We start from the raw sequence: 22,307 nt of genomic DNA on the forward strand, positions 1-22,307 counted from the left end.
TAACGGTCAGTGCTAGAACACTCAGTGATTCAAGCAGGAGGCACTGAATCAGTAACTGATACTACTGGTAACTGAAACTACTGAGAGCTCGGCGATGCTAAAGTATGGCATCCTGACATACAGCTAATACCAAATAAAGGTGACAGGCGTATGGCTTGGCGTTGATTCTATACAATGTCAAAGTACACAGCAATTGAACATTATAACTGTTGAACATTAAAATGGTATAAAATACCGACAGGTTGTTAGGTAAGACACACATGCAACAGTTAGGTATCTTTATTTCGAAACGTTTCGCCTACACAGTAGGCTTCTTCAGTCGAGTACAGAAAAGTTGATAGGAGCAGAAGATACTTGAAGACGATGTAATCAGTCCATCACCCTTAAAGTTTTGAGGTGGTCAGTCCCTCAGTCTGGAGAAGAGCATTGTTCCATAGTATGAAACAATATGGAGATGAAGTGACAGGATGGAGCCTTATATAGCGCCAACATCTGAGTTCTTACCTCTTCTAGTGACCTACGTCTCACCTCTTGGCGCTATATAAGGCTCCATCCTGTCACTTCATCTCCATATTGTTTCATACTATGGAACAATGCTCTTCTCCAGACTGAGGGACTGACCACCTCAAAACTTTAAGGGTGATGGACTGATTACATCGTCTTCAAGTATCTTCTGCTCCTATCAACTTTTCTGTACTCGACTGAAGAAGCCTACTGTGTAGGCGAAACGTTTCGAAATAAAGATACCTAACTGTTGCATGTGTGTCTTACCTAACATTATAACTGTTATGGGATTATGGGACCCAACACATATTGATGTATATAAGTTTTTGTTACTCTGGAATACATAATTATATTGAATGTCATAAGGGCAGATCACTCTTATGGCTGTAAGGCAGCTGAGTCAAGCCTGTTTTTCTCAATATAATAGGTTATACTATAGACACACAAACACACAATTTAAATAAGTAGTTTATAAAATTATACTTCTTTTTGTAAAGGTAAAATAAGGTGTGGTAGAATTGTGGTAACTAGAGATTTGTGCTTGACAACAGTCTTTTGTTGTTTTGGTGGGTGTGGGAGGAGCTTAGCTAGTCTCCTCCCTCTTCCTCACTCTCCTTGTTGGCTTCAAGCTGGTAGGACCTCTGGGTCCTTCTTTTTATTTTTGGGCATTATGTGTGTGCTCCAGGGGTGAGTTTTATACCTTAAGTTGTAGCCACCATACTCAGGGTGACTAAAGTGTGTCAAAACACTGGTTAGTCCAGAGATTAGTCAGGAAGAAAGAAGGGCAAATTGTTGAGATGCATCATGTGGGCTGTTCCTAGGAGAGCATCTAGGGAGTGTGTAGACTTATGTTTTATATAATTGTATATTCTGTACATATCTATCTAGAATATATATTCCCTAGTTTTGTAATCATAGTTTAAATAACCTATTGGAAGGGCTGGTGAAAGGGTTTCAGAGACACTGAGGATGATCAGTCATGAATGTAAGTATTACCCTAGACTGATAAGGCCTTTAATTAAAAAGCGATCCTACACTAGAACATATAGGGAGATCCTTACTATCAAAGTGTAAGGGGCAACAACGTAACAATAACTTACATAAGGATATTATTGGAATGAATGTTAATGGAATGGAACTTATTGTAATGCATTACAAGGTATGATATAGCACAACTCATGGAATGAGGCTCAAAGATGGGAATATACAATAAAAGTGATAAAAAATATTGATTGATTGATCTGTATTCATGTGATCTACGGATTTGGAGGAGGGATATGTACAAAGAAGGAAGTGTTTAACAGAAAAGGCAGACTTGGTGCACTCAAATCTAGACTGTTAAATCGCAGAATTCGGAGAACACGTGAACACACAAACACAAAAAACAAATTCTTGAATATTAATAAGTTGATATTGTAGCAGACAATAGAAATACATTTTAACCTATATTATTCATCTATACAGGTTATTTACATTAAACCCCAACTCAGCTAGGATAAGATTTACATATGCAGGATGGGTATTATCTCTGGGAGGATCAAACTCTGTTGCACTGGCTAATGCATGCCATGGTTGAGGCAGATCTGAATTGGTAGTTACAAATGATACTTGAGGATTTCTCAATACTTGTCGTGTGCGTAGGGAATAATGACATTCAGGTTGATCATCTGACTGAGTAATAGAAGTAGAGGGTACAGAGTCAGGAGTATTGTCAGAGTCTGTAATATTAGTCTGGGTAGGAACATCATTATCATCGCATACTAACTTCATATAATCTAAATGTGATTCTTTATACTGACCAGTACTAATTTCTCTAACCTTATACTTATTTCCATTAATATGTTCAACTACTCGGTAAGGACCAACAAAGTTTTGGTCGAGCTTAGGCACTGCAGACATTTTGTTAAAGTTAGTCAGCATAACTCTTGAACCTACTTTAATTATGGTCGGCTTTGCTAGAGTATTAGTAACTTTTGTAAATTCTGCTGTTGATTTAAGAAGTGTTTCATGGATTCTTCTAAAAACACTTTAAGCTAAACTCGTATGAATTGCTATGAAATCATTAGGGTTGTAATTTCGTTTCTGGTCAGAATATAGCAACTCATAAAGCAAACACTTATTTACACCGTAACACATAATGTGGAGTGTCACCAATAGAAACATTGTAAGCAGAATTTATGGCACACTGAACTTCAAGTATAACTTCATCCAAATTTCACTGTTGGGATTGATAGTGGCTCTCAAGACATCAAGTACTTTCTTATTGGTTCATTCCGCTAACTCATTACTGGTAGGATGGTGAGGAACAATGGTAGATTTAGAGATCTTGTACAAAGTACACAAATTTTCAAGAATTTTATTACAGAATTCACCTCCATTATCTGTTACTAAGGACTTGGGAGTGGTATGCCTGCAGATTATACATTCTTTAAATGCTTTGGCTACTGTCTCAGCAATCTTATCTGAAATAGGAACTAACTCACAATATCTGGTGAAATTATCTACCATAACACACAGATGTTTGTTGCCCTGGAGGGAACATTGGAAATTAGTTAACAGATCTAGCACAACTCTTTCCTATTGTTTACTAGTAGTTGGATATACCTGGATTGGATTAGGACCATTAACATTACCTTTGTGCTGCATGCAGACACTACATTTCCTAACATACTCAGAAATATCAGTTGCCGTAAGAGGCCAAAAGTATTTCAATCTGGCTTGCTTTGCAGAACGATCCATACCAGGGTGTGCAACACCTAGTACATCGTGAACTAGCTGTAAGGCTACATTTACTAGTGACTGTGGAATTACTAACTGGTATACCCTTCTGCTTGGAGTACCCAGCTCTGCTGTGTTATACAGTAATTCTTGGTTCATGACAAAGTCACTGATGGGTGCCGGTGGCTTCACAGTCAGAATAAGATCCTCCTGGAGCAGGAATCGAATCACACCAGACCACATGGGATCCGTTCTCTGAGCCTTCTTTATGTCCTCGGCACTAAAAGGAGGGTCTGCAGTTACTATACTAACATGTCATGACAAAGCATCTGTGACTACATTTGACTTGCCAAACAAGTGTTCAAAGGTAGGATTGAACTCTTGGATAGTCAAGGTCCATCTGGCTAACCTTCCAGTAGGTTGTTTGTTCTGGAATAAAGGTATCAGTGGAGCATGATCTGTCAAGACATGAACAGAATATCGATATATAATGTCTTAGAAGTGCTTTAAAGACCACACTATTGCTAAAGCTTCTTGCTCAGTTACTGTATAATTACGTTCAGCCTTTGTAAGGACTCGGCTAGCAAATGTAACTGCGTTGTACTTGCCATCAGTCTTTTGAGCTAGTATGGCACCTATGCCAGTTGAACTAGCATCAGCTGTCAGATAGCAGGGCTTAAAAAAATCTGGGAATTTCAAAATTGGTGCAAATGTTAGCTTTTCTTTGAGAGTTTGGAATGCTCTTTCTTGATGGAAGGTCCAAGCAAAAGGAGCATCTTCCTTAAGTAGCATTAAGGAGCATCTTCCTTAAGTAGCATTAAGGAGCATCTTCCTTAAGTAGCATTAAGGGGCATCTTCCTTAAGGAGCTGTCATGGAAGAAAAATTGGCAATGAAAGATCTATAAAAACCTGCTAAGCCTACAAAGGATCTTATGGCATCAGCAGTTTTGGGAGATGTAAAATTTAGTACTGCAGTTACTTTACTCTGGTCAGTCGTAACCCCTCTAGGAGTGACTACGTGACTTGTTTTCTGATCGGAAAAATTGACATTTGGACAGTTTGATCTTTAAATTGGCTTCTTCAAGCTTACCCAGTACTACATCAAGTCTTTTCAAGTGCATATCCACGTCTTCAGACATGACAATTATGTCATCTAAGTACACCAGTTATTTATTTATTTATTTATTTATTATTATTTGAGCATGATACATAGTTGTACAAAAGAAATACAGTGGTTGAGTGTACATGCCAAAAGCCCCTTGTATGCAGAGCATTGTGGGGAGGCTAAAATTAACTTAAGATTAACTAAGCAATGATATATTCAGTGGTGAAAAATACAGTAAACAAATTACAACATGAAGTACAAATGAGTATTTGAAATAAGAAGCTTTATGGTTGTACAAATTTGTACCTATGAGACCTCTAAAGATATTAGTCATGAGCCTTGAGAATGTAATAGGTGAAGACCATAACCTGAAGGCCATACAGAGGAAGTGATAATGGCTTGTAGGAGTGGAAAATGCAGTTAGCTCTTGGCTGTCCTCGTGAGGAGGGACTTGCCAAAACCCTTGTAACAAATCCAGGGTCGAAAAGACTTTGTTATCTCCAGTGTTACGTAAAAGGTCACCAAGTACAGGAAGTGGGAAGCAATCTGGAATTGTTTTCACATTTAACTTCCTGAAGCAATCACTGGGTGCCAAGTAGCATCCTTCTTAGGTACTAGAATCAAGGGTGCATTCCAGGGTGAATTGCTAGGTGCAATAACACCTTCATCAAGCATCTGATTGATTAACTCTTTTGTGACAGCAACTTGTGAATGAGGCATTGTGCATGCAGGTATATAAATAGGTCTGGTACCAGGTTCAAGTGGGATATGATGGGACGATAAGTTTGTTATACCCATCTTCTCACCTGGTAAGGCAATGGCTTTACGATGTTTGTTCAACAGACTCAACAAATGCTTAACCTCATCTGGGAAGTCAGTGGGAGCTAAGTCTTTCTCCTCTACTGACAGAATGGATTGATCCAGTGGAATGGATGAAGCCTCCCTGGTTGAAATAGCACCGACCCACTGGTCAGGTGACAACTCATCCTCTATCTGAACAGGGTAAGGATAGTGAACAAGGTCAACAATACTGGTATTTGCTCTGAGATGAGCACTGTGACCAGAAGTGTTAGCTAGGAAAAAATGGATCTTACTGTCTCTTACAACATGTAAGGATGGCTCAACAAATAAACCCTTGACTTTGCAGGAATCACTGTCGACTAGGACATTATCACCATCTGGAACACAAACAACAACAGACACTCTAGTGAGGGCACTAGCCGCGACAGAGACGTCTTTTTGCAGATGGCCTGTGACATCAACAAAAGATGGCATTACTAGTTGCAAGTAGTCATTTTCCAACAAGGCGTCCCCTGTGGAGGAACTACTACTTGAACTAGCAGATATTGCAGGGATAGGCTCAGCACTCAAGGTAGTCGGAGGTTCCTCGGACACCTGAGGCAACTGGACACTATCTTGCATGCCTGAAGTTGTAGGTGGAATATAGACAGGAGTGACAGAATTACCAGTGCCTGACCACTTGGGTACGCTACTGGAAAATGCACAGGCTTGTAAGGACTTAATCCGAACTTCGTACTCTGCAGCAGTATGGTAGATCTCAGATCCAAATTGGTAACCCCAAAATGGTACGGTCAAGTCATCAATTTGGGCATTCCATTGGTAAGGGTCGAGCACAATGCGTAAGTCTCTCATGTAAACAAATCCCAGCAGAAGATCACCAGGGAAAGTAATCTGGCCGACAGCAAGGAAAGAAGCAGTAAAGTCTCTATCTTGGATAGAAAAGGTGAGGGCAGTCTGACCTCGGACACGCAGGCGAGAACCAGCTATTCCACTCAGGGAGGACACATGAGTTAGTTCTACAAGAAGGACATGTCGTAACTGCTTATCCTTAAATAAACAAGACCTGATAATATTGACTTGCGCACCAGAGTCCATGAACACATGAACGGGCGCGTTAAGAACAGATGCTTGTACTATGGAACCTATCGTTGCATTGGAAGTTATGCGCAGACAAAAAGGAGGGTTGTCATCAGAAAAGGTTTGTTCCACTTCATCCCCAAAATCATCTACGTCAGAGACGTGTGAAGCAACATCATCAGCGGGATTGGCGTTCTCGAGACTGCTTAAGGCATCAAAGGAATTGTGAACAGGGATGGTGTACTCATTATCACCTACTGTCACCATGGGGCGGTTTGACTGGAGCGCTCAAATTCCCCCGAATTTGAAGAATGAGCCTGGTTCTGGTTAGTGTGACAACCACGACCTCTGTTTCCTCTCCTGGTTCTGCGGTTGGAACGGCCCTGAAAAGATCGGAAAGATCGAGAGTAATGAAGGTTACAGAGAGCATTGCACTCAGATGTGTCATGTCCATAGATTCTATGATGAGTACACTACGGCAGATCTGACTGGTACTCACCATCAGCACGACGCCTCTTAAGGTGACTATCAGGACAATTAACTGCAATATGGCCATGGTAACCACAGCTGTAACAAGTCCTCTTACTATGGTCACTGAATGTACTATGAATATTACGAGGGTTATGATGACTCGGTACACTGGTCCTGGGCAATCGCTGCGATGGTTGTCTACCATGACTTGACGCTGTGGCACAAACGAGAGGTGTTGCCGACTGAGGCATAGATGTGAAATTAGTTTTGATGCACGGGGAAGAACCCTGGGGGCACAAGGAACGTACATGTACATGGCATCACTGAGGGAGGCGGGCTGAGGTGTCTGCTGCTGCTGCTGTTGTGTACTCAACACCTCACCGTCACTGACGGAGGCGGGCTGAGGTGTCTGCTGCTGCTGTGTACTCAGCACCTCATTTTCACTGAGGGAGGCGGGCTGAGGTGTGCTGCTGCTGTGTACTCAACACCTCACCTTCACTGAGGGAGGCGGGCTGAGGTGTGCTGCTGCTGTGTACTCAACACCTCACCTTCACTGATCAAACTTCATCACAAACGAAACTGATTTCTTCCAGCTTCAGCAGCCAAGGTTTTCTTCACCTGACGATTACGATATTTGATGTGACAGGCACACAACTGACACCTGACACTGTCACACTTGACACACTGTCTTACCTAACACACTGTCTTACCTGACACACTGTCTCACTTGACACACTGTCTTACCTGACACACTGTCTTACTTGACACACTGTCTTACCTGACACACTGTCTCACCTGACACACTGTCTCACCTGACACACTGTCTCGCCTGACACACTGTCTGACTGTCTCACCTGACACACTGTCTCACCTGACACACTGTCTCACCTGACACACTGTCTCACCTGACACACTGTCTCTCCTGACACACTGTCTCACCTGACACACTGTCTCACCTGACACACTGTCTCACCTGACACACTGTCTCACCTGACACACTGTCTCACCTGACACACTGTCTCACCTGGCACACTGTCTCACCTGACACACTGTCTCTCCTGACACACTGTCTCACCTGACACACTGTCTCACCTGACACACTGTCTCACCTGACACACTGTCTCACCTGACACACTGTCTCACCTGACACACTGTCTCACCTGACACACTGTCTCTCCTGACACACTGTCTCACCTGACACACTGTCTCACCTGGCACACTGTCTCACCTGACACACTGTCTCACCTGACACACTGTCTCACCTGACTCACTGTCTCTCCTGACACACTGTCTCACGTGGCACACTGTCTCACCTGACACACTGTCTCACCTGACACACTGTCTCACCTGACACACTGTCTCACCTGACACACTGTCTCACCTGACACACTGTCTCACCTGACACACTGTCTCACCTGACACACTGTCTCACCTGACACTGTCTCGCCTGACACACTGTCTCACCTGACACACTGTCTCGCCTGACACACTGTCTCGCCTGACACACTGTCTCACCTGACACACTGTCTCACCTGACACACTGTCTCACCTGACACACTGTCTCGCCTGACACACTGTCTCGCCTGACACACTGTCTCGCCTGACACACTGTCTCACCTGACACACTGTCTCGCCTGACACACTGTCTCGCCTGACACACTGTCTCACCTGACACACTGTCTCACCTGACACACTGTCTCACCTGACACACTGTCTCGCCTGACACACTGTCTCACCTGACACACTGTCTCGCCTGACACACTGTCTCGCCTGACACACTGTCTCACCTGACACACTGTCTCGCCTGACACACTGTCTCGCCTGACACACTGTCTCACCTGACACACTGTCTCGCCTGACACACTGTCTCACCTGACACACTGTCTCGCCTGACACACTGTCTCGCCTGACACACTGTCTCACCTGACACTGTCTCGCCTGACACACTGTCTCACCTGACACACTGTCTCGCCTGACACACTGTCTCACCTGACACACTGTCTCGCCTGACACACTGTCTCGCCTGACACACTGTCTCACCTGACACTGTCTCACCTGACACACTGTCTCACCTGACACACTGTCTCACCTGACACTGTCTCGCCTGACACACTGTCTCACCTGACACACTGTCTCGCCTGACACACTGTCTCGCCTGACACACTGTCTCACCTGACACACTGTCTCGCCTGACACACTGTCTCACCTGACACACTGTCTCACCTGACACACTGTCTCGCCTGACACACTGTCTCGCCTGACACTGTCTCGCCTGACACACTGTCTCACCTGACACACTGTCTCGCCTGACACACTGTCTCACCTGACACACTGTCTCACCTGACACACTGTCTCACCTGACACACTGTCTCACCTGACACTGTCTCACCTGACACACTGTCTCACCTGACACACTGTCTCACCTGACACTGTCTCACCTGACACACTGTCTCGCCTGACACACTGTCTCACCTGACACACTGTCTCACCTGACACACTGTCTCACCTGACACACTGTCTCACCTGACACACTGTCTCACCTGACACTGTCTCACCTGACACACTGTCTCACCTGACACACTGTCTCACCTGACACACTGTCTCACCTGACACACTGTCTCACCTGACACTGTCTCACCTGACACACTGTCTCACCTGACACACTGTCTCACCTGACACACTGTCTCACCTGGCACACTGTCTCACCTGACACACTGTCTCACCTGACACACTGTCTCACCTGACACACTGTCTCACCTGGCACACTGTCTCACCTGGCACACTGTCTCACCTGGCACACTGTCTCTCCTGACACACTGTCTCACCTGACACACTGTCTCACCTGACACACTGTCTCACCTGGCACACTGTCTCTCCTGACACAATGTCTCACCTGACACACTGTCTCACCTGACACACTGTCTCACCTGGCACACTGTCTCACCTGACACACTGTCTCACCTGACACACTGTCTCACCTGGCACACTGTCTCACCTGACACACTGTCTCACCTGACACACTGTCTCACCTGACACACTGTCTCACCTGACACACTGTCTCACCTGGCACACTGTCTCACCTGACACACTGTCTCACCTGGCACACTGTCTCACCTGGCACACTGTCTCACCTGACACACTGTCTGGAGTGACATGCTACCTCACCTTACATTACGTCACCTCACACACCCTTGTTTTTTCAGTGTTCATTCTTGTCACTTCTTAAATGGTCTTGGTTAGTTTACAGTCAGCTCGTGTTTACCTTCCACACAGTCTAATGTTTTTTATATGCTTTCATACATTGCCAATAATAAAACATACTTTATTTATCACGTTCTCCTTCTCCTCCTCCTTCTTCTCCTCCTTTCTTGTACTTGCATGAATCATTCTCAAAATTCTATGGATTATCCTTTTAGTTCAATGCTCTCTTATTTTTCCCCAGAGGAATTCTCGTATCCACTCATGTCATCATTCTCTCTATACTAATCCCTTGCTTCCTTGCCTCTTTTCCATTATCTTGCTTTCGCTTTGAGTATTTCATCCCGCAACAAGATGTATAGTGATCGCTTGCTGCAACACAGTAATCGCTTGCTGCAACACAGTAATTGCTTGCTGCAACACAGTGATCGCTTGCTGCAGCACAGTGATCGCTTGCTGCAACACAGTAATTGCTTGCTGCAACACAGTGATCGCTTGCTGCAACACAGTGATCTCTTGCTGCAACACAGTGATCGCTTGCTGCAACACAGTGATCTCTTGCTGCAACACAGTGATCTCTTGCTGCAACACAGTGATCTCTTGCTGCAACACAGTGATCTCTTGCTGCAACACAGTGATCGCTTGCTGCAACACAGTGATCGCTTGCTGCAACACAGTGATCGCTTGCTGCAACACAGTGATCGCTTGCTGCAACACAGTGATCGCTTGCTGCAACACAGTAATTGCTTGCTGCAACACAGTGATCTCTTGCTGCAACACAGTGATCGCTTGCTGCAACACAGTGATCGCTTGCTGCAACACAGTGATCTCTTGCTGCAACACAGTGATCGCTTGCTGCAACACAGTGATCGCTTGCTGCAACACAGTGATCGCTTGCTGCAACACAGTGATCGCTTGCTGCAACACAGTGATCGCTTGCTGCAACACAGTAATTGCTTGCTGCAACACAGTGATCTCTTGCTGCAACACAGTGATCGCTTGCTGCAACACAGTGATCGCTTGCTGCAACACAGTGATCGCTTGCTGCAACACAGTGATCGCTTGCTGCAACACAGTGATCGCTTGCTGCAACACAGTGATCTCTTGCTGCAACACAGTGATCGCTTGCTGCAACACAGTGATCTCTTGCTGCAACACAGTGATCGCTTGCTGCAACACAGTGATCGCTTGCTGCAACACAGTAATTGCTTGCTGCAACACAGTGATCGCTTGCTGCAACACAGTGATCGCTTGCTGCAACACAGTGATCGCTTGCTGCAACACAGTGATCTCTTGCTGCAACACAGTGATCGCTTGCTGCAACACAGTGATCGCTTGCTGCAACACAGTAATTGCTTGCTGCAACACAGTGATCGCTTGCTGCAACACAGTGATCGCTTGCTGCAACACAGTGATCGCTTGCTGCAACACAGTAATTGCTTGCTGCAACACAGTGATCGCTTGCTGCAACACAGTGATCGCTTGCTGCAACACAGTGATCGCTTGCTGCAACACAGTGATCGCTTGCTGCAACACAGTAATTGCTTGCTGCAACACAGTGATCGCTTGCTGCAACACAGTGATCGCTTGCTGCAACACAGTGATCGCTTGCTGCAACACAGTGATCGCTTGCTGCAACACAGTGATCGCTTGCTGCAACACAGTAATTGCTTGCTGCAACACAGTGATATCTTGCTGCAACACAGTGATCGCTTGCTGCAACACAGTGATCGCTTGCTGCAACACAGTAATTGCTTGCTGCAACACAGTGATCGCTTGCTGCAACACAGTGATCGCTTGCTGCAACATAGTAATTGCTTGCTGCAACACAGTGATCTCTTGCTGCAACACAGTGATCGCTTGCTGCAACACAGTGATCGCTTGCTGCAACACAGTGATCTCTTGCTGCAACACAGTGATCGCTTGCTGCAACACAGTGATCGCTTGCTGCAACACAGTAATTGCTTGCTGCAACACAGTGATCGCTTGCTGCAACACAGTAATTGCTTGCTGCAACACAGTGATCGCTTGCTGCAACACAGTGATCGCTTGCTGCAACACAGTGATCGCTTGCTGCAACACAGTGATCTCTTGCTGCAACACAGTGATCGCTTGCTGCAACACAGTAATTGCTTGCTGCAACACAGTGATCGCTTGCTGCAACACAGTGATCGCTTGCTGCAACACAGTAATTGCTTGCTGCAACACAGTGATCGCTTGCTGCAACACAGTAATTGCTTGCTGCAACACAGTGATCGCTTGCTGCAACACAGTGATCGCTTGCTGCAACACAGTGATCGCTTGCTGCAACACAGTAATTGCTTGCTGCAACACAGTGATCTCTTGCTGCAACACAGTAATTGCTTGCTGCAACACAGTGATCGCTTGCTGCAACACAGTGATCTCTTGCTGCAACACAGTGATCGCTTGCTGCAACACAGTAATTGCTTGCTGCAACACAGTGATCGCTTGCTGCAACACAGTGATCTCTTGCTGCAACACAGTAATTGCTTGCTGCAACACAGTGATCGCTTGCTGCAACACAGTGATCGCTTGCTGCAACACAGTGATCGCTTGCTGCAACACAGTGATCGCTTGCTGCAACACAGTGATCGCTTGCTGCAACACAGTGATCGCTTGCTGCAACACAGTGATCTCTTGCTGCAACACAGTGATCTCTTGCTGCAACACAGTGATCTCTTGCTGCAACACGCCCACACGATGGTTATTATGGTGCTTAATGAAGATATTAAACTCACTAATTAACTGCGACAGATTGCTCTTGTACAGGTTACAGTACCAGTGTCATTAGTTATTAGAGAACTAAGGTAGATAACAAGGTGTTATGCTTAGATTTCACACACAAGACGGAAAAAAAATGATCTAATAATCTGTTAAGTTAAAACAGATATTCACATAAATGAATGTCTTATAAGAAAACGTATGAACCTCCTGTACAGAGTAAGAAAACTTGAACGTGAGAATAATGACAAGATTCACCAGTTCTTCGCACGTGATGGACAAATTCTAGTATGGAAAGCAAATGTAGGTCGTGTTTACTATATTACAAATGAAAATGAACTGCCCAGCTTCCTTCCAGATGAAAATCTTGCAGAGTCTGGTCACAGACCGGGCCGCGGGGGCGTTGACCCCCGAAACTCTCTCCAGGTAAACACCAGTGTCCAAATATTTATACTACGTTAGTGTATGTTATCATTCCATTATTGTGCTAGTTCTCGTACTATCACTTCCCGGATAGTATCTACTACCTCACAGGTCCATGTTTCTCACACAGTTGCTTGTGTGATTTAAATTTGTGTAATCATTCCAGAAATTGCCTTGTACATTTATTTACTGGTAACATAACTATTATATCCGGCAGCCTTCCTAACCTCCTAGTGTAACCCTCTATAGTGTTTACATTTATTCATCTGTGTGTTATTTTAAATCACAAACTTTGCTATTTTGCTACCCAGTGCATTATTTTCATATTAGTTAATAAATAGCAATATTTGATTCTCAGTTACTTAGACACATAAGGTGCTAATTAAGGTGCTAATTAAGGTGCTAATTCGGATACTAAGTGTTATATTTTCTTCTTTTAGATTTAAAATCAAGTTTTGCCTGAAGTCTTTATAACCTTGTATTATCCCAGTGTAATATTATACCATCATAATTGTACTACAATAATTTTTAACTAACCCTCTTTTTATTTATTTTCTTTTAATTTACCATTACTTGCTTACCATTATAAACTATTATTATAGACCAGATAACCAGTACAAGATTATATTGTCAATCTTGTGCCATAAAAACAGTTAACAATATCCCTGTACTATACAATTTCTTATTTTAACCTGCTACTTAAACACTATTAAGTTTTCTTTAATTATTTTCTCGTTTGACTATCATTACCTACACACTATTAATTTTAATTATCACTTTCAGTACTGATCAATATTATTGTGTTCAGTATTAATACAACAGTTCAATATTAAATCATAAAGTTGTATAATATTAAGAGTTAACAGTATCTCTTTAAATTTTTATTTGCTTTAAAAACTACTTGAAACAATCCATTAGCTAATGAGATAATTAAGTTTACTTTCATAATTATTAAGTTTAACATAATACCTTGTTCAAAAGTCTAGTTGTAGTCACTCACAATCTTATGATTACAAGCATTGATCCTGATATCAACCTTTTATTAAATGACTTACATGAATCAAACAGCAACTGTAATTATTTTACAGCAAACCAAGAAAAGACATTACTCAGAGCCAACAATAACATAACTGTCTTTAATTACAATGTCAGATCTTTGAGCAAACATTACAATGACCTCACATCATTACTCAATTCCCTGCATACCAGTATGTCAATCATCACTCTCACAGAAACCTGGCTAAAGCCGGGTACTACAGATGTCTATGCTATTCCTGGTTACACAGCCATACACGACTGTAGGACAGACCAGCAAGGGGGTGGAACAGCTATATACTACTCAGATCAACTTGAATGTATCAATAATCTTTGTAAAAGGGGACGAACATGGTGAATATATAATAGTTAAATTTAAATCAAAATACCTGCAAAAACCCCTCACAGTTATAAACATCTACAGAGTACCACAGTCGAACATTTACCATTTTAGTGACAAATTAGGAAACATGATAACTGATGCACACATGAACAAAGGCCTCTTACTGCTCACAGGAGATTTCAACATAAATCTCCTACATATCCAGGACCCACAAGTAACCGAATTCACAAACACTATGAATAACTGCTTGTTGCTACCAACAATAACAAAACCCACAAGAATCTCCGAGGCCAGTGTCTCCTTAATAGACCACATCTGGACTAACACCATATCCCCTTCAAAATCAAGAATAATCACAGACAACACCACAGACCACTACCCTACCTTTCTCATAACAAACCTAGGTAAATTGCCCCAAGACATTACTAAAGTTACCTTCAGACTACATAATGAGACAGCAGTTAATAACTTTATAACAGCTATGAATAACGTCGACTGGAATAATAAGCTTGAAACATATACAGATACTGATGAATGTATTGATAATTTTCTACAAAAACTCCACTACCTCTATAACAAGCATTGCCCCCCAAAAACTAAACAGGTCACAGCTAAGAGACTAAACAGTCCCTGGCTAACACCCAGCATCCTTAAATCCATTAACACAAAGCACCTATATGAAAAACAGTATAGAAAGGGCCAAATAACCAGAGACTATTCTAAACGTTACTCGTCAATCCTTACCAGCCTGATAAGAAGGTCAAAGAAATTGTATTATGAGAACAGATTACATAACTTAAAAGGTGATATGAAAAAAACCTGGAAAACCCTATCTGAAATTCTATTAACTAACAAGATATCCAAAAATAAAACACTGAAATTAACCAACTGAAATAGCAGACTCAATGTTTTCCTCTCCACCATAGGAAATAATCTAACGAGCAAAATCCCAAGCTCAAACACCCGTCCATCAGACTACCTCACTATTCCTAGCTCCAACTACCCCAACAGAAGTGTCGCTCATCATCAACACCCTTAAAAACAAGGCAGGAGATATACATAACTTACCACCTTTTATGAACAAGAAAGCTTCACAAGTACTGTCACCAATTATTGCAATGCTCTTTAACAAATCCATCGAATCCTCCTCCTTCCCATCAGTTCTCAAAATAGCGAGGGTCACCCCGATTCACAAAGGAGGAGATCAAACATACTTGAATAACTATAGACCAATATCTAACTTACCTCTGCTCTCTAAAATCTTTGAAAAATTAATTCATAGGCAGATCTATTCCTACCTCGTCTATCAAGACATACTCAACCCCTCTCATTTTAGATGCAGGACTAATAAAAGCACAAATGATACTATTGTACACATGCTAGACCTAATATACACTGCTCTCGAGAAGAAAGAAGTCTCGCTGGGAATCTTCATTGATTTACGTAAAGCTTTTGATACAGTTGACCATGATTTGCTGCACATTAAATTAACACACTATGGTGTAAGAGGGCACTCCTTCAACTACCTAAAGTCATACCTTAACAGAAGCCAATATGTGTACACAAATGATGCAAACTCTTCCACACAACCAATTACAGTTCGGGTCCCAAAAGGAAGTGTCCTTGGCCCTCTCCTCTTTCTCATTTTCATCAATGACCTACCGAATGCATCACAGCTACTCAAACCCATATTATTTGCAGATGACACAACATACGTCTTCTCTCACCCAAACCCAGTCATACTCGCCAACACTGTTAATGCTGAATTACAGAAAATATCTGCCTGGATGATGACAAACAAGCTTACCCTCGATACTGACAAAACCTATTTCATTCAATTTGGAAACAGTCACAAATGTTCCACTTAACATAGAGCTAAACGGATCACCCATCACAAGACTCACAGAGGGAAAATTCCTAGGAATTCACCTTATTTATTTATTTAATGTCTTTGCAAACAGTACATTGAGATTGTGTATATACAATAGTGGGTTGCAATACAAAGAAAGCCTCCATTATGCCTTGGCATTATGGCCCAACTTAACATTATTAGCTTACAGTCTACTTAACACTAAGAAGTAGTATATCATAGTTGTACAGTAGGAAAGTAATTATTTCATAGTTGTACAGTAGAATATTAATTATAAATTAATCAAAATTTGTATAATACAAAGATATACGTATTTATGTTCTAAAATGCTTTTGTGAAAAACAATGTTTCAATTATATTCCTGTCAACAATGGATAAAAGGTTCAATGTGATTGTTGAAGTTATGATGTGGGAGTACATAGGTGAGTAAATGTGTACTGAGTATTTAGCATTTAGTCTAGGGTGATTAAGTGGCTTTTGAGAAGAGTCTTAAATTGATTTTCAGACTGGGTTACTTTAATATCTTCTGGTAATGAATTCCATATTTTGGGGCCCTTTATGTACATAGAGTTTTTACACAGTGTGATACTGACACGAGGTATATCAAAAAGAGATCTGTGTCTTGTGTTGTGGTCATGTGTCCTGTTTAGGTTGGTGAGGAGAAGTTTGAAAAGTAGTCTTAAATTCCAGACCCATATACAACAAATTTCTAAGAAAATCACTAAGACAGTAGGTATACTATCAAAGTTACGGTACTATGTTTCACAACCAGTTCTCCTTGCACTGTATTACTCACTCATCTATCCTTATCTCACCTATGAAATTTGTGCATGGGGATCAACGACATTAAATCACCTAAGACCACTAATAACCGAGCAAAAGGCTGCAGTCAAAATAATAACAAATTCCCATTCCAAACAGTATACTCCACCAATATTCAAAAGACTAAAAGTACTCACCGTAAAGAACATCCATACTTATTCTTGCGCCTACTACGTACATAGAGCACTACATTCAAATATAAACCCTCCACTCAAACTTCTCCTCGCCAATCTTAACAAGTCACACGACCATAACACAACCTACAAATCACTTTTTTATGTACCCTGTGTCCGCATCACACTATGTAAGAACTCTATGCACATAAAGGGCCCCAAAAATTAGAACTCACTACTAGTAAATACTAAAGTAACCCTGTCCGAACATCAATTCAAAACTCTTCTCAAAAACCATCTTCTTACCCTAAACTAAATATTCAATACTCAATAGTTAAATAAAGATCCCCCAATTGTTGGTTGTGGTTGTTGGAGGGTGATAGTAGTTGCTGGAGGATGATAGTGGTTGTCGGAGGGTGATAGTCGTTGCTGGAAGGTGATAGTGGTTGTTGGAGGGTGATAGTGGTTGCTGGGGGTGATAGTGGTTGTTTGAGGGTGACAGTGGTTCTTGGAGGGTGATAGTGGTTGTAGAAGGGTGATATTGGTTGCTGGACGGTGATAGTTTTTGTTGGAGGGTGACATTGGTTGTTGGAGGGGGTAGTGGTTGTTGGAGGGTGGTAGTGGTTGTTGGAGGGTGATAGTGGTTGTTGGAGGGGGTAGTGGTTGTTGGAGGGTGGTAGTGGTTGTTGGAGGGTGATAGTGGTTGTTGGAGGGGGTAGTGGTTGTTGGAGGGTGGTAGTGGTTGTTGGAGGGTGATAGTGGTTGTTGGAGGGGGTAGTGGTTGTTAGAGGGTGGTAGTGGTTGTTGGAGGGTGATAGTGGTTGTTGGAGGGGGTAGTGGTTGTTGGAGGGTGGTAGTGGTTGTTGGAGGGTGATAGTAGTTGCTGGAGGGTGATAGTGGTTGTCGGAGGGTGATAGTCGTTGCTGGAGGGTGATAGTGGTTGTTGGAGGGTGATAGTGGTTGTTGGAGGGTGGTAGTGGTTGTTGGTCCGTTCTACAGTTGTGTATGACCATGTAGCCAGGAATGGTATAGACATCTGTAATATCAGGCTTAAGCCAGGTTTCTGTGAGTGTGATGATTGATATATTGGAATTAAAGGAACTGAGTAATGCTGTGAGGTCACCATAATGTTTGCTCAAGGATCTGACATTGTAGTTAAAGATGGTTATGTTATTGTTTGCACTGAGTAATGTCTTTGCTTGGTCTGCTGTGTAGTAATTACAGTTACTGGTTGATTCATGTAATTCATTTTGTAAAAAGTTTACAACAAGATCTATGTCTGTAATCATAGGATGAGAGTATTTTTACAAACTAGATTTTCTGAGTAAAATGATTTAAGATTTACATTGAATCTACAACTAGACTTATGACTAAGACACTGTGATTAATCTAAAACTTGTAAAAATTTGAAAGAAAAGGGGATTATTACAGAATTGATAATTCAGTTATACACGTAAGTATCTAATAGCACCTTAATTATTTTAACAAGTGAGTTTATGAACTACAGTAGATATTTACAGTTAAAATAAAGGAGCTAATTGATATAATAGTAAAAGAATGTATTAAAAGCAAAATCAGTAGCACCTGAGGTAGTCTATAGCACCTGGAGTATTTTAATGGCAAAATAGTGAACTTATTACACTTTAGCACCTGAGAATAGCACTTTGATAATTTTAACAATTGTGAATATATGAACTGAGGTAGTTATTTAAAGCTAAAATAAGGGAGAATATATATAAGGGACTAAATTAAGTAAAGTTACACAAAGTTCAATGGACAGATAATCACTATGATATAATATTGATTTGGGAGTAAGATCTGATTTGTAATGTATAATAAGTTGAGCAGTTAATTGCACTATAAAAAGTAGAGAAATATGAGGTAGCTGGTACTAGCTAGCAAAAGATAGTTTTGGAACTCACACAATAACGTAATTGGAATATGCACTAATTGCTCACACAATATAAAGGGGATTAAAATAGTAGTGGTAAGCTGAATTAAATGGACAAGTAGCAACCATGAATAATATTAATTTGGAGTAAGATTTGTCTTGCAACACAAAATTATGAGCAATAAAAGCAATTAAAAAGTAAAAAGTATTTGAGGTAGCTGGTATTACCTAGTGAAAGAAAAAATAATACACAATAATATAATAGTAAGGTACACTATATGCACCACACGTATATATGTGTTAAGGTCACTTATCTAATCTGTTACAGAAATGTCAGCTTTTCTAAGGTAGAGAAATCATGTTCATTTGAGATGGTGTATTGTTGTCTTGTTGAAGTTTTTCTAATTAGTATTTTCCCATCTCGAGTGAAACACTGATGTATTTTGTTTAGCTGTTTAAGTTTTCTCAGCCTGAACAGAAGGTTTTGAGGTTTTCTTGTTAGACACTCGTTGATGTACACTCCATTTTTCATTGTAATTGCTGATCTAGAAACCCATCAGTTACACAACCCAGGGCAACATGGGTTTAGAACAGGTCGCTCCTGTCTGTCTCAACTATTGGATCACTACGACTAGGTCCTAAATGCACTAGAAGACAAAAAGAATGCAGATGTAATATATACAGACTTTGCAAAAGCCTTCGACAAGTGTGACCATGGCGTAATAGCGCACAAAATGCGTGCTAAAGGAATAACAGGAAAAGTCGGTCGATGGATCTATAATTTCCTCACTAACAGAACACAGAGAGTAGTCGTCAACAGAGTAAAGTCCGAGGCAGCTACGGTGAAAAGCTCTGTTCCACAAGGCACAGTACTAGCTCCCATCTTGTTCCTCATCCTCATATCCGACATAGACAAGGATGTCAGCCACAGCACCGTGTCTTCCTTTGCAGATGACACCCGAATCTGCATGACAGTGTCTTCCATTGCAGACACTGCAAGGCTCCAGGCGGACATCAACCAAATCTTTCAGTGGGCTGCAGAAAACAATATGAAGTTCAACGATGAGAAATTTCAATTACTCAGATATGGTAAACATGAGGAAATTAAATCTTCATCAGAGTACAAAACAAATTCTGGCCACAAAATAGAGCGAAACACCAACGTCAAAGACCTGGGAGTGATCATGTCGGAGGATCTTACCTTCAAGGACCATAACATTGTATCAATCGCATCTGCTAGAAAAATGACAGGATGGATAATGAGAACCTTCAAAACTAGGGAGGCCAAGCCCATGATGACACTCTTCAGGTCACTTGTTCTATCTAGGCTGGAGTATTGCTGCACACTAACAGCACCTTTCAAGGCAGGTGAAATTGCCGACCTAGAGAATGTACAGAGAACTTTCACGGCGCGCATAACGGAGATAAAACACCTCAATTACTGGGAGCGCTTGAGGTTCCTGAACCTGTATTCCCTGGAACGCAGGAGGGAGAGATACATGATTATATACACCTGGAAAATCCTAGAGGGACTAGTACCGAACTTGCACACGAAAATCACTCACTACGAAAGCAAAAGACTTGGCAGACGATGCACCATCCCCCCAATGAAAAGCAGGGGTGTCACTAGCACGTTAAGAGACCATACAATAAGTGTCAGGGGCCCAAGACTGTTCAACTGCCTCCCAGCATACATAAGGGGGATTACCAACAGACCCCTGGCAGTCTTCAAGCTGGCACTGGACAAGCACCTAAAGTCAGTTCCGGATCAGCCGGGCTGTGGCTCGTACGTTGGTTTGCGTGCAGCCAGCAGCAACAGCCTGGTTGATCAGGCTCTGATCCACCAGGAGGCCTGGTCACAGACTGGGCCGCGGGGGCGTTGACCCCCGGAACTCTCTCCAGGTAAACTCCAGGTAGTCCTTTCTTTTATCATATGAATGAAGTCTAATCATGACACTGTGTTTACTATCTTGTTTTCCTAACAAACATGTTTCTTTGATTTCATTGTTTTGCAGGATAACTTGTACGTGGTTCTGTATTATCCTGACAGCAGCTTCTTTGCACTGTTCTTGGGTTATGTCACTAGGAATGTCTGGGCTGTTTATTATAACTGCATCAGACAACTTATCTTGTTCAGTTTTGTCGACTTGGAAATCAAGGTATTCATTCAGTCGAGTGTGCATGTTCTGATTCCAGTCCTTGATTGCTTCTTCAACCTTCATATTTAGAGTTGTTATTTGTTCAGTGTGACTGGCTATTGCTGTTTTCAGAGTGTTTTCTGTGTCAGCACTTCTTGAGGTAATATTCTCTTCAAGGTTTTGGATCTTGTTCTCGAGGATGGTTATCTTGGATTCTCGTCGCGCAAGTGTTGCTTTAATATCTTTGATTTCGTTTTCTAGAGCAACGATGTAGTCCCTGATATTGTCAGGAATAATCATACCCGAGTTATCATGGGTGAATCCTTTGAAGGGAGTGGAGTTGGCGGGGGAGTCAGCCATGTTTGTTGTTGTTCTCTGGGTGGTGGTGGTGAGGGGGGTTGATGATACACAGGCGTCCTGCTGGGTAGACAAGTTGAGTTCTAAGGTTCTTGGTGTTATTCTTTTCTTACTGCTGTTGTTTCTTCTGCGATACCCTCTCATAGTATCACTAAAGTAGATACTGTGTAGCTATGGAGGAGAAGGCTTGATCTCCCTGAGCTTGGGTTAAGTGATTGTCTGGCAGTGTTTGGGTTAGCAGGGCTGTCTTCCTTAGATCTTCTATTTTGTCAAGATTTGGGTTACATTCTTAGTATTCTTGGGTCATTTTGTGGTCTACGTGGGTTCATGTGGTTGTACCTTCAATTAGGCCATCACAAGCTTTGATGAGCGATGGTTTCTTGAAGAATAAGAGCTCCTAGGATGCCGGTGCTGTCGGTGCTGCCCGCAACACTGTAGCAACACTGTTGGCATTGGCAAATTGTTGGCAAATTGCTCGTTCCATTGGCATTGATTACGAACCCACTCTCACAGCTGCGCAACTGCGTTCACTGACCACCGACAAACTTCAGGACGAGGAGATGGCACAGACTCCTCCCTCTACGGGAGCCATGAATAAAACCCCGATGCTCTCGCAGGAGGAAAATGATACATCAATGGAGCAAAATCGTCAGTCTCGTGCAACAGGGTTGTTTGAGAGCGAATCAGCTGCGTTGGCAC

The 22,307-nt window shown here is 42.2% G+C and overlaps 1 protein-coding gene across 1 annotated transcript in view; it reads right to left on the bottom strand.

Moving 5' to 3' along the window:
- Positions 1-3,732: 3,732 nt before the first annotated feature.
- The window catches only part of LOC138853048 (uncharacterized), a 28,452-nt gene continuing 9,877 nt past the window's right edge, over positions 3,733-22,307 (bottom strand). The window contains exon 2 of the mRNA XM_070087427.1: positions 3,733-6,588. Within this exon, the coding sequence (XP_069943528.1) occupies positions 4,892-6,472 (1,581 nt within the window). The 5' untranslated portion in view covers positions 6,473-6,588 and the 3' untranslated portion in view covers positions 3,733-4,891. The remainder of the gene's footprint in view (positions 6,589-22,307) is intronic.

This window comes from Cherax quadricarinatus, chromosome 21, assembly GCF_038502225.1.
Source record: "Cherax quadricarinatus isolate ZL_2023a chromosome 21, ASM3850222v1, whole genome shotgun sequence".
Classification (NCBI taxonomy): Eukaryota; Metazoa; Arthropoda; class Malacostraca; order Decapoda; family Parastacidae; genus Cherax; species Cherax quadricarinatus.